The sequence below is a fragment of the Arvicola amphibius genome, chromosome 4 (genome assembly GCF_903992535.2).
Source record: "Arvicola amphibius chromosome 4, mArvAmp1.2, whole genome shotgun sequence".
NCBI lineage: Eukaryota > Metazoa > Chordata > Mammalia > Rodentia > Cricetidae > Arvicola > Arvicola amphibius.
In genome coordinates this window covers 13,825,471-13,838,879 of record NC_052050.1, presented here as the reverse complement: position 1 = coordinate 13,838,879, position 13,409 = coordinate 13,825,471, and the positions used below count along the sequence as shown (strand labels likewise).

Below are 13,409 nucleotides of genomic sequence, written 5' to 3'. Positions count from 1 at the left end.
TTCAAAGACAACAGGCATGGTAGGCAAGCCTGAACTGGGGCAGGCGTAAAAGAGAGCCCCTTCAAACACCTGCCTGCTTCCTCTGATGCTGGGCAGGTCTCCGCTCATGTCCCTGTGCAGAGGAACTCAGAGGAAGAGGCACAGAGCATGACAGACAAGGGCCTAGGGCAGATGTAAAACTCCTTCCTTGCCTCCGGAAGACTCCGGGCTGGGCTTGATCTTCCCAAAGCTAGTGTTCTGGCTCAGCATCCATGCAGGACTCCCAGGGGTTCTGGGGCATCCGAGGCAGGGAGAAGAGCAGGAGGAACAGCCCTCCGAGGAAGAGCAGGGTGAACGCAGCACAGGCACAGGCGAAGGACCATGAGTAGTAGTACTCAATCCAGACGGTGTCCTCGCTGTCAATCATGCGCTTCACCGATTGCCTCATGACCTCCACAGAGACAATAAGGCAGAGCCCTGGGGACAAAGCCAGGAGTCTCAGTGACGGATGGTGCTCCCACTGCCACCACAGTCCTCCCCCAACCTCTGTTCCCGGCCTTTGACCTGGTCCTGAGAGGAAAACACTTCTAGATGGTTCTAACTGGGAATCTGCAAAAATGATCCACGTCTGCCACTTCCTACAATGCACTTCCCACATCCTGCAGGAGGTTAGCCAGAGACTGGCCACATTTCCTTCCTTCTTTGCTAATTGCTTTCTGGGGCGGTTCCTCAGTGTTTCTCCCAAGCGTAGTGTCATTGGGGGGAGGTGGGGAGGAACAAAGCAAGCTTTTTCCCTTGCATCCTTCCTGGGGTCACCGGGGTTCTGAGTTTGTTCCTGTGTGGAGCCTAAGCATGGGATGGGGATCCCTAAGGCATCCCCCTCCCACCCAGGCACGGCAGGACCCCACTCTACCTGCAAAGGCATAGAACATAGATGCTGGCCTCAGCAGATAATCACGCTTATTCCCAAAGGACAGGAGTGCGCAGATGGAGCCCACGATGATGAAGCCGAGGCTGAAGATGGCAATGGCCGCTGCTGAGATGCTGTACTCTGCAAAGCAAAGGGAGCCTCAGAAGCAGACCGTTCAGGGCACTTCATCCTGTCAGGGGGTTTAGTGAGCTCCCACAGCCTGGATTCTCATTTCACACCTGACTGAGGCCCACCCCCCTTTCTTACCCCTTCCCAGTCTGGTGCTGTGGAAGAGCAAGGCCAGGTGCCAACAGGATGGAGTCACCTGTGTCTTTCCAGGGAGTGAAACTGCAAGGTTCTCTGAGGCAAAGACCTCCAAAGGAGGCAGGATGCCCTGCGTCTAGAGACCTTCCTAGAGCCAAGCTTTCTGAGTGACAGGCGGAAGGAGGCACTGAGCTGTAGGTGGTCTGTCTTAGATTGACAGGGGGACTCTGGGAGATTGACAGTGTGTGGGTGTTACCTAGCATGGGAGTGTGTGTGAAGAGGACGTGAGTGGGTTGCCTAAGAATCCATCAGAGTATGTGCCCGTGTCTGCATGTGAGAAGTGTGCGTGCGTGTGTGTGTGTGTGTGTGTGTGTGTGTGTGAGAAAGAGAGAGAGAGAGAGAGAGAGAGAGAGAGAGAGAGAGAGAGAGAGACTATCTATTGGCATATGTGGATGCACATGTGTGTGCTTTTCTCCTGAGGCTGTCAGCACTTATAAATACCTCACATATGAGGATCTGTCTGTGTGTGCATGCATGCATGAGTGATCCCTGCATTAAGGCTTCCAGTGTGTATGCATGCTCCATGCATGAGGCTCTGTTGGTATGTGCATGCATGCATGCATGATTGTTCCCTGCATTAAGGCTCTCAGTGTGTATGCATGGTTCATGCATGAGGCTCTGTTGGTATGTGCATGTATGCATGCATGCATGCATGCATGTTCCTGCATTAAGGCTGCCAGTGTGTATGTGGGCCTTGTGCCTGAGGACCTGTTGGTGTGTGCATGTGACTACATGTGAGGGTCTTCTAGCATGTGTGTGAATGTGTCTGTGTCAGCTCTTGTACCCTGTGTGGTCACCTGCTTCCACACAGGCCAGGCTCTTCCTGCTGATGTGGTCTCTGAGTTCTGTTGGTGAAGGGCAGGAATGCCATGTGTTCTCAGCTCAGGGGGGCTGTTAGTAAAGGAGGGAAGGACTACCAACTGCTGCCACAGAGACTCTCACCCACCCACCCCATGGTCCTGCTCCAGCACTGTGAGCTGTACCACTTCCTTCTTCTTCTGGCTCCGCAGGATGGAACATGTTCCTGCTGCAGCTCACAGCCTGCCAGCAAGTCTACACCAACATATGTGCGCTGAGTACCTGGACCCAGAACTGCTTGTGTGTGCAGGGAGGTGACAGGGCACCAGTATGCAGGGGTGTGATAGGGCACCAGTATGCAGGGGTGCGACAGGGCACCAGCGTCCAGCTGCTTTCCATCCCAAGTGGGAGTCAGCACGTCTCTGCCAAGTGACTCCTAACCCAGCAGCTGGTGACAGAAGTGGCTTCCCGCCACCCCTGCCTTCCATGGCCTCACCTTTCTGAGTGGTGAATTCAAAGATCTCTGAGCTCTCTCCTGGGTTGAAATGCCTGAAGTAGGAGCAGTTCTTGTCTGTGAAAGAGGAGACAGTCTGTGAGCTGGTGGAAAGGGTAGGTGTCTCCCCACAGGGCATGCAGGGCCCTATGACTGCCAACTTCCCCCACATTCTGAATCTGGGCCAAACATTTCCCTGACCTTTAGCAAGCCATTTCAGCAGATAAAGGATGGCAAAGGATGCTGGGACAGCATTAGGAAGTAAAGGATGATGGATTCTCGGGACAAACAGCCCATAAGCCCTGAGCCAATTAGGCAATTGGGGTAACTGAGACCCAGGCTCATATTGTTCCTGAAGTAGGGGCATACATGCTTAGCAAATAACCAGTCGATGATCTTAGCATGTGGATCCCTCTCCTGGGGTCCCTGGGCAATGCCTAGAGGCCAAGGATTGTACTAAGACCCCACATTTCACAAGAAAGCCTGCCACAGCATGGAGTTATCCAGTTGGAACTGTTAGCAGTGGTGATGCTGAGGGACCTTGGATTAAGCCAGAAGCAGACCTTTATCCTCCATTCGCCGCGGGACCTTTCAATAGATTTCCAGGGGCTAGGGAGATCCTCACACAAGCATGAAGATTTCCAGCATTCATTGGGTAAAAAGCTGGGTAAGGGGATGTGTGTCTGTAGTCCCAGTCCTGGGGAGCGGATCCCTAGAACTCACTGACAAGCAGTCCAGCCAATCGGCGAGCTCCAGACCAGTGAGAGACCTTATCTCAGAAAGCAAGGCGGAGAGCGACTGAGGAAGGTACAGGATGTCAACTCCTGGCCACCACAAGCACATACACACAAGTGTGTGTGAACCCCATAATGTACACACACGGGGGTGGGGGGAAAGGAGAGGTGGGGGAGGGAGGGAAAGGAGAGTTCTTTCCAGAAGGATTTCGGATGCTCATCCAGATTGACCACCCCAGCCTCTGCCCTACAGAGGGCTCCTCTGCCCGCCACTTCTTCAGACCCTCATGACCTGAGTCATGCGGACCCCGGACAAAACATCCCCGGGCAAGCTTCTGGCCACTGAGCACTGTCATGAAGCCATGTGGACAGTTAGACTTGAGACCTAGATGTTATGGGCAGCAGGAGAGGGGCGTAGTGTAAATACAGCAATGGGGATCTTATACATGATTCCACTTCCAGCTTTCTCCTTTATTTTTCTCCTTTAGTCTCCCTCACAGGCTTGACATGGCACCAAAGTATAGTTGAGATCCTTATTGAGCACATTCAATGTTCTTTACCCATGAAATTACTCAATTAGGAAGTATACGAATGGGTTATTTTACATTATTTCATGTTTGGTTGTTTGTTTTCGAGACAGGGTCTCACATGGCCCAGGGCTACCCTTGAATTTATGGTCTTCCATATGTAGCCAATGATATTATCAACTTCTGATTTGTCTACCTCCGCCTCCCTAGCGCTGGGGCTGCAAGTCCTTGCTACCACTTCTGGTTTGTGTGGTGCTGGGGGTGGAGCTCTCCCGACTGCGCGACACCCTCCTCCCTATTTTCTGTTTCTTAAGAAAACTAAATTAGGTTTTTTTTTTTTATTTATGTGAGGCCCCACCTTGGTGTCTTTTTCTTGTGTTTCTGTCTCCTTTATTGTAAAAAAAAAAAAAAATCTCTGCTTTTAGTTTCAATGGCAGTGAGTGTGGATTTATGGTTTCCCTTCTAGGCCACAGTGGAATGCTAATTCCCTAAAGACTGGTACCCAGTTCCTTTTAAATATGTACCTGGACGCTGCCGCCATCATGGCTTTGAACGGGATGAAGGTTTTCTTCTGTCTGGCTACATCATTTTACTGTGACTTAATCCTGTCCCTCTCCATGCCTCCTCAGTTCAGTTGCTGCCTCTCCCAAGGTCCAGGACCAGGACGCCTGGAGATGGGGTCTGGCCTAACAGCAGTGACTGTTCCTGGCAGCAAGCTGCCTTTCCCCCAAGCTTCTATATTTAAATCCCTTTTCTTTTGAGCCGAGCTACCTGGGGTGTCTGAAGACCAGCGGTGATGTCAGACTCAACACTGCGCTTTTTTCTCACAGCGGCCATGGCTATTTTAAAGCATAATGCAACCCTCTTATATTCATGAGATCAGTAGCTGTAGATGCTCTTGAATCACTGCCTCAAAACAGCTCATGCTATGTGACACGTCTCCCTGGGTCTCCCTCCAGACAAAGGGACATTTTCTGTTTCATTCTCTAAGGGCCAATTTCAGTTGCCATTGAAAACCCTCCAAGAAGAATCAACTGAATTCAAGTGCATTTCATGGTCAGCTGCTTTCCCAGCTCCTCTCTGCCTGTGAGTTAAGAGCCTTCAGAGTGAGGACTGGGAGGTACAGGGAGCCTGGAGAGTCTGGTGACCACGGATGGTTGACCCTTCTGGGTTGCAGAGGCGACTCTTGCATGGCATGTTGCGAAGTCAGTTGCCGTCAGATAAATGCCGGGCTCCACTCAAGGTGGACAGTGATGTACAGACAGACATTCTGGATATCAGGACAGAGAAGTCTGGATCCAGGTGCAGTGGAATAGTCTGCATGCCTTGGGGACAAGGCAGGTGTCCCTGGGGTGACTATTTCCTTTGGGTAGAATATGAAATGTCTCCTCCTCCTCCTCCTCCTCCTCCTCCTCCTCCTCCTCCTCCTCCTCCTCCTCCTCATCCTCCTCCTCCATTCAATGCCCTCACATGTGGGTGACGGGATAGGGAGCATTAGGACTACTGAAAGCCTCAGTTTCTCCCCAATATCCTCAACTTTGCACCAGAGGGCAGACAGGTTGACCAGTCTTCTCTCTTGAACTTGGCACACAAAGAAGGCCCATGTACTTGGCTTTCAACCTGAGAGAAACGTGTCTGCTCCAGACCCAGAGGGCTGCTGGGGGTGGGTGGGGAGAACACAAATCCCTTCAGAGTCCCTGAGGGCTCCAAAGATGGAGTAGCCACACCAGACATCAATCGCATTCAGAACCAACCAAGCCAGCACCTTCAGAGGACAGCACAGGGGCCCACAGATGGGCACGCCTCACGTGACTTAGTTTTTCACACCTTTGCCCCACTGATGGATGGTAGTGTTTGGGAAACTCAGCATTAAAAGAGTCTAGACCAGATGGCTCAGTGGGCAAAGTGCTTGCGCATGAGGACCTGAGTCCCATCCTCAGCACCTTCAGGGCTGGGGTAGTGGTGCAGTTGGTGACCTGCCCTTGTGACGCCAAGCTGGAGGGTCAGAGACAAGTGGATTCCCAGGGCTGTCAGACAGTCAGCCTAGCTAAACTGGTGAGCTCCCAGGCTCAGTGAGAGACTGTGGCTCAAACAATAATGTGGAGAATAACGGAGACACCGCGTGTAACCCCTTGACTTTCATGTGAACTTGCACACACACACACAAACACACACACACACACACACACACACACACACACACACACCATCTGAAGCAGGCCCCAAGTGGGCCATTTGCTCACAGGTAGGATGATAGGGACAGCCCTGTGTAGAATACAGATTCCGAACCCTCCTGCTTCTGCCTCTCTGACGTCATTTATTGTCTCCGATACCAGGTATAACACCCTTGTATAGGTTTGGGGGCTCACACTCTGCTTTGATGAGCCCTGTCCCCTCGCTGTGCAGACACAGACACTGATTTAGACCAAGTAAACAGAGGTCCAGTTCCAAGAGGATCCAGGACTGTGATCGGGATCTGAGGTCCTTGTCATCTCTTTTGTCTCTGAAACTGGCTGATAATGATTCTGAGATTTCTTTTTCTACAAAACTCAGTGGTGTAAAGATGTGAACCGGGCTATTTCTTAAAAATACACACAGCCAGGTGTGATGACACACCCTTTTAATCTTGGCACCTGGGCAGGCAGAGACAGGCAGATCTCTGTGAGATCCTGACCAGCCTTGTCTACACTGGGAGTTTCAGGCCAGCCAAGGCTACGTAGTGAAACCCTATCTCAAAAACAAAACAAAACAACAAAATTATGAGCTCAGTTCACGCTTGCCTGGGAACTTGGGCAGGGTGGCTGGCTACTATAGAATGGTTCAGTTACCAGCTGTGCAGAATCTAGGGTGGCAATTTCAAAGAACCAAAGGAGCAGGCCCATGAAACCCCAAGGTGACCTTTAGCAGGGGAGAGCTCTGCGTTATCACTAAGAATATCACCAGGGTAGCGAGCCCTTGGTAGTGCAGATTTATTGTATTAGAAATAACTTATATGTAAAACCCCAGGAACTAGTGGCTTGGAGCAGGGAGACAATCTCACATATGGTGCCCATGTTGCTTTCAGCAAGCTTATAAAGATGTATGCTCTTCCGATCAGCACGGGAGAATTCCTAAGATGCGCATGGAGGGACCCAGAGTGCCATTCTTCCATGGGGGAGCCTAGTCAAAGCTTCACGCACCCCCAACACAAGTTCACGTGGGTAGAGGAGGAAGCCTCAGTGTGAGTTCACGTGGGTAGAGGAGGAAGCCTCAGTGTGAGTTCCGTGGGTAGGAGAGGCAGCCTCAGCCTGTGGATAGGAGAGGGAGCCCTGGAGATTCCCAAGATCAGTGATGTCATGCTCTTCTTACGCCCATAATCCTTGCACTGGGAAGAGGTGTGTGTAGAGAAATGAGCTGCCGGGGCTACCCTAGAGAGGGAGAACTTGAAAAAAACAAGGGCAGGGGATGGTCCTTCTGGGGCTTCCCAGCTGATCCATGGTCTCCCCTGGAAACTGGGAAAGCCCCTCCCCTCACTCAGGAGGCATTGGGACCAAGCTTTGGTGCTGATCTCGTACAGAGCAGAATTTCTCTTGCTCTTTGTGGACAGTGGGAAGCTCACACAAGGCATCCTGTCCTGCCCATCCTGTGAGGAACCTCCAACACATCATGGCAGAAAGGGTTCTAGTGAAACTGTTTTGAAACTGTCTTGTATCAGCGCTCAGTCTGGCTGTCTCTGACCATGTCTTATCCTATGCGGGACTCCTTGTGGCCTCTTGAGTCAGAAGGCTTTAGGAGCTGTGTGTGTACATTGGACATTATGGGATGGTTCTGGAGAGCAAGGGAGCTAGGGATTAAGACCTGAGTGTTGCCGGGCGGTGGTGGCGCACACCTTTAATCCCAGCACTCGGGAGGCAGAGGCAGGCGGATCTCTGAGTTCGAGGCCAGCCTGGTCTACAAGAGCTAGTTCCAGGACAGGCTCTAGAAACTACAGGGAAACCCTGTCTCGAAAAACCAAAAAAAAAGAAAAAAAAAAAAAACAACAACAAGACCTGAGTGTTGAACCTCTCCTTGTTAGCCTGGGGAAGGCCACGCTACCTTTAGTGTTCCTCCTTGTCAAATGGAAACCATTTGTAGAACAAAAACCTCTATGATACAATAACTGAAAGAGTGGACATAACAGACAAATGTCCAGGGACAAATTCCTGTTCGTTAATTACATAGCCACACTCAGTTGAGCTTCATTTCCTTATCTGTGATATGGAATGATGATAAATGTACGGGTCTCCTGGAAGTTTCTGTGAGATTAGATGAGCTGGTATAATTGTGTGTTGCTTCGGCAACCTTGTCATTGTGTAAACCTTATGGCGTATACAAACACCAACTAGGTTAACTATGACATCACCATGTGATATAATCCCACAAGGCCGTTCTTTTTCATATGCTCCATCGTTGACCGAAATATTGATGTATGGGATCCAGCTGCATATGTATGGCCTCCCATGATCTCCAGGCTACTATGGTGTCTGGGAAAAATAATCTGCTTATCTTATTAAGAAACTCATGAGGGGTTGGAGAGACGGCTCAGTGGTAAAGAGCACTGGCTGCTCTTCCAAAGGCTCCGGGTTCGATTCCCAGAACCCGTATGGCAGTTCACAACTGTCTGTAACTTCAAGACCTGACACCCTCACACAGACATTCATGCAGGCAAAACACCAATTCACATAAAATGATAATAATAAAAGGAATTTCATGTGTGTGATAAGTGGTTGTGCTGGTCAGTTTTTTCTAACTTGACACAAGCTAGGGCCACCTAAGAAAATGCCTCCATTAGATTGGCCTGTGAGCACGTCTGTAAAGTATCTTCTTCCAAAATACGTATTTTATGTGTATGGATGTGTGCATGAGTGTATATATGTGCACAAGGTGCATATAATGTTAGAAGACGTCAGGAGAGAGCATCAGGGTCTCTAGAACTGGAGTTAAAGACAGCCATGAGCCACCATGTGAATGCCGGGGACCAAACCTGGGTTTTCTGCAAAAGCAGTAAGAGCTCTTAAGCACAGAACCAACTCTCTGGCTCCAGGAGAACTGTCTTGGTTAATGTTGGATATGGCAGGGCACAGTCTACTGTGGGTAGTACCGCCCTGGGCATGCAGCCCTGGGTTGTATGGGAAAGCAAGCCGAGCAAGCCAGGGAGATCTAGCCAGTAGGCAGCATCCTTCTCCATGGCCTCTGCTCACTTCCTGCTTCTGTGTTGTTGCCTCGAGTGCCTGTCCTGGCTTCTCTCCATGAGAGACCGTAACTGGACTCTGAAATAAACCCTTTCCTCCCAGAGCTGTTCTTGGTTAATGTTTTATCATAGCAATGGAGAAGCAACCTGAGACAGTGCCTCGTCTTAGTTTCCTTTTTCTGTTGCTGGGAAGATTGTGTCCGCTCAGAGTTCCAGGTCATAGTAGGGAAGCTGGAAAAGCAGGACTTTGAAACAGCTCGTTACAGCCATAGTCAAGAATAGAGAGCAATAAAGTAATGCACCTTTCATAGGCATGTCACACACCAACCTAGTATAGATGATTCCTCCTTGAGGCTCTCTTTCAGGTAATTCTAAGTTGTGTCAAGCTGACAAATCAAAGTCATCAGAACCATGACTTTATGTTTTTAGCATTCTCTGTATCTTTCACCAGATTGGATATGATGTATGTAGGTCTAGATTTCTTCAAGTTTATACTACCTAGAATTCATTGAACTTCATGGATGTGTAGGTTCATGTTTTTCATCCAGCGTGGGAAGCTTTTAGCCATTATCTTTCCCAAACAGTTTTTCCTCCTTTTCCCCTCTGTTCTTCCAGAGACTCCCGTGACGTATATGATGGTGTCTCACATGTGTCTGAGCCGTTGCCCCTTTCTCCCTTCCTGTTACTCTGCCTGGAGAATCTCCATGAACATTTTTTAAAGTTCATAGACTTTTTTATTTGCTTGCTCAGGCGGGGCATTGAGTCCCTCTACTGAACTTTCTTCTTTAATTATTGTCCTTCTCAAAAGGGTTTCTATTTGATGTTTAAAAACTAATTTCTGCCTCTTGATTGCTATCTATTTCATGAGGGCACCCTCCTCCTCTGCCATTCTTTAGATATGGTTTCTTTCAGTTCTCAGAACATATTTGAAACTGCTAATTTAAAGTCTTTGTCTAACTGGGACTGGTGAGCTGCCTTAGCAGACACTGACCAGCAACCTGACGGTTTGTGTGTGGTCTCCAGAACCCATGTGGTAGAAGGAGAGAAGGGACTTCCTCGAGTCGTCCTCTGACATGCCTCCAGAAACAAACCAGCAAGCAAATAAATGTAATACAGTCTTTGTCCACATCTAGACATTCCAAAGGCTCATTCTCGTTTGTGGATTTCCTCTTCACATATTATTTTCATATCCACGTCAACCTAGTACTCCGCATAGTTTGTTTTCTGTTTTATTTTTGATTTTTTGCTTGTTTGCTCTGAGAAAGGGTCTCACTAAAGTTCTTATGAAGATCAGGCTGGCCTGAAAGACACAGATATCCACCTGCCTCTGCCTCTCCAGTGCGGGGGTCAAAAGGGTGTGCCACCACACCCTTCTTAATGGCTGGTAGTTTTTAAATATACACACAACGTGGCAACTTGGGAAGCCTGGCTCTCCTTCCCGAGGCTTGTTCCAGTTGCTGTGTTTGAGCTAATCTTGTGATGTCTATATTCTTGAGCATGAAACCTCTGCTCTATTGGGTTGACCATCAGTTAACAGAGACATTCTAACATGTGAGGAGCCCATTCATCCCCCAGTCCCAGCTTTGCAATTGAGGACTTTTGCAAAATGACAAAAAAAAAAAATGCAGATAACGACAGGAGAGGGACTCGTCAAGGGGTCCAACCCTATTCTGTCCCCTCTACTGTCAGCCAGACAGGCTCTTGGTTTTCCTTTGTTTTACTGAGGGAATAGCTTCCAAGCACACAATAGAAGTGAGGAAATTAAAGCACCCTAAAACTCACTTGTTTCCATGGGCAGCGGTGGTACACAGCTTTAATTCCAGCACTGAGGAAGCAGAGGCAGGCGGATCTCTGTGAGTTCAAGGCCAGCCTGGTTTACAGAACAAGTTTCAGGACAGCCAGCACTATACAGAGAAACCTTGTCTTGAAAAAAAAAAAACCAACGAACTAACCAAACAAACAAAAAATTAGCTATTTCTCTCAAGTCTCCTGCTTTTCTTGAATAAGCGCTTGCCAGGTTGTTGTAAGATTTAGGTTAACTTCCAGAGTTCTGAAAAATAAAGAATCTATTCCCTGTTCCCAGCATCGCCATCGTCATCACCGAGGGCGAAGACGCAGCCGGGGAGGGGTTATTTCTCCCGCAGTCATTTTCTTTCTCATATTGCCCAGAGTTACTACGCACACAGCTCCCTACATGGCTGTGCCTTATTATTATAGTTGCTGATAAATGAGAGGGCTCGTTGTGAACCCCCTTTCAGAAAAGACAGTTCCCGGGGAGCACAGAAAAGGTGGACGGGGAAGGAAAATGATAAAGATGTCCGCTTGAATGCAGGAGCAGGATCGAGAAGACAGCTGGGGGAGCTCAGGTTCGGTGTCACAAGTGTGGGCAGTATGATTCACAGCTGATGGGGCGAGAAGGCAGACAAACAGACTCCGCTTAGGCCCCAGGCCAAGCCTTGCCTGTCGGTCCCCTGAGGCTGGTATTCTCATCAGCTTGTCTCTGCTCAGGACCTGGCTCATCAGCTCTGACTTTAAAAGGCACAGGCTCTAAGGACAGGTGGACAGAACCAGTGTCCCTCCACACGCACGGTCCCTGGAGAAGCTGCCTTGCCCTGCCTCACCCTGCCTCGCCCTGCGCTGCCCTGCCCTGCCCTGCCCATGGAGTTGGCGGAGGATACACCTGTTTACGAGTGTGTAGAGTAGCCAAGGGGTGTGGGCATCAGGCTATGCGATAGATAGCCTCCAAGCACATGTTCGTGCCCATCAGGCCCTCCGCCCTGAGACTCTGTGTTTCCAAGACAGCTGAGTGGTTACAATTCTCTAGTTACCCAGCAGTGATGAGTGACACCCACCCGGGTTTTCCCCCGAAGCAAGAGCTAAGAAAGAGGGAGGAGAAGAGAAGGAGGGCGAGCTCTTCGCTCCACATGCAGACTGCTGGGGATTTGAGACCTAGGACTGACCGCTCGAGTGGCAAGCGTGAGGCAGGACATGGAAGGAGTCATTCTGAGCATCAGGATGAGAGCTACACGTGCTCTGTTTCATGGAGGCCTTGGGAGACACCGTGAGCTCTAGAAGTGATCCTACTGTTTCGGACTGGCCAAGCAGGGGCTGAGATGGCCTTGTCCTGTCTGAAGAGCCCTCCACAGGGCTAAGGGCGTAGCTCAGATGGTAGAGTCTTTGCCTAGTATTCACTGGGTTCCATCCCCAGCATTCCATAAACTGACTAGACAGCTAGCTCAAGATGCTGTCAACAAGAAAAAGTCCTTTAATGGGTAACGGTGTAATGGGTAAAAACAGTGGGTAATGACGGCTACAGCCTGCGCCTCTTTTCTCCCTGGCATGTTCTTTCCCATCATGTATTGTCAGTTTGCTCCAAATCCCGGGGGCTCTGCACTGACAAGATAGAGACACATCACACCGATGCCCGAGCTCCCAGGCAAGGAACTTGCAAGGTGTGGGTAGGGAATGGAAGAATCGCGTTCAGTCGCTATGGATGGGAACCCTGAGGATCTGAGTGATGGGAACTAAGGGAGAACCCGTAGTAGAATCACAGGCCCTAAGAAGGTATCCGCACCACATCTGCTTCACAGCCACGCAGCCGCCTCCCCGAGCACCCTGACCCCCAAGTACCCCCTGCTTAGTTTCATGCTCTGCCGTTAGCCACGTGAAGTTCTCAGTACTTAAGAAGAAGGAACCTGGTGTATCCTATTTGCAGGGCCTGACAGACTAGGTGGTAGTCTTATCTATACTTTTGCGTAGAGGCTAAGGAAGGAGCCAGCCTGCCCCACATGTTCCTTCCAGCCTGAGGTGTTAGGGTTACCAGCTTGTCCGTACAGGGAGAGAATGGAGCCGAGATGCCTCTGAGTATAAACCCTGAGCATCCGCTGCTGGAGCCAGAAGTTCCGGGTCTGGTGGACCAACAGTTTCGGGACCCTCTTAACTCTAGCAACCTGCACTGGATCAAGAGCCCAGGCCTCACAAGATGGACCTGGAGACAAACACCCTCATCTTTTACCTTGGTTCTAACAGTAAAAATTACCCCAGGTCGCCCCATCTGTTCTCGTGCAGAAAGGACTGGCAACAGCTCTGTTCCCCCCAGGCAACTTATCTTGGGGTCTTGGAAAGAGGAGAAATGGAAAGAGGGAGAACGGGGGGGGGGGGGGGGGAAGGAGCTTACCTCCAGACAGCGTGATGCGTTCGCAATTTTTGTCTTTTTTGTCACGCACGGCGACGCGCGTGGTGCAGATCCTCCAGAGGCCGAAGTGGGCCGCCTCGCAAGTTTCGTTATGGTGTTCCAGGTGTGGACTCAGCAAGGCCCAGTGGTCGGTCACCACAGCCACCATGGCCAGCACTCCTCCCACCAGGATGAAGAAGAGGGTCACACGTACCTTTAGGGTTCTGGTCTGTGACATGACGGTGGCTGGGCAGGGGGCAG

At 50.1% G+C, this 13,409-nt stretch overlaps 1 protein-coding gene across 1 annotated transcript; it reads right to left on the bottom strand.

The window, feature by feature from the left end:
• Window positions 1-229: 229 nt before the first annotated feature.
• On the bottom strand, window positions 230-13,386 carry Cacng1 (calcium voltage-gated channel auxiliary subunit gamma 1). The gene is made up of 4 exons (XM_038324627.1): window positions 13,152-13,386; window positions 2,508-2,582; window positions 893-1,030; window positions 230-456 (listed from the first exon to the last, which is right to left on the bottom strand). Exons 1-4 carry the CDS (start codon window positions 13,384-13,386, stop codon window positions 230-232), a joined length of 675 nt encoding a protein of 224 aa, XP_038180555.1.
• Between the last annotated feature and the right edge of the window lie 23 nt (window positions 13,387-13,409).

Excerpts from the sequence above, each read along its gene's own strand:
- Cacng1 (XM_038324627.1), bottom strand. The coding sequence starts at position 13,386 with ATGTCACAGACCAGAACCCTAAAGGTACGTGTGACCCTCTTCTTCATC. Across the intron at positions 2,583-13,151 it reads ACGCATCACGCTGTCTGGAG|ACAAGAACTGCTCCTACTTC; the intron begins GTAAGCTCCTTC and ends CCTCTTTCACAG. Across the intron at positions 457-892 it reads TATGTTCTATGCCTTTGCAG|GGCTCTGCCTTATTGTCTCT; the intron begins GTAGAGTGGGGT and ends CTTTGTCCCCAG.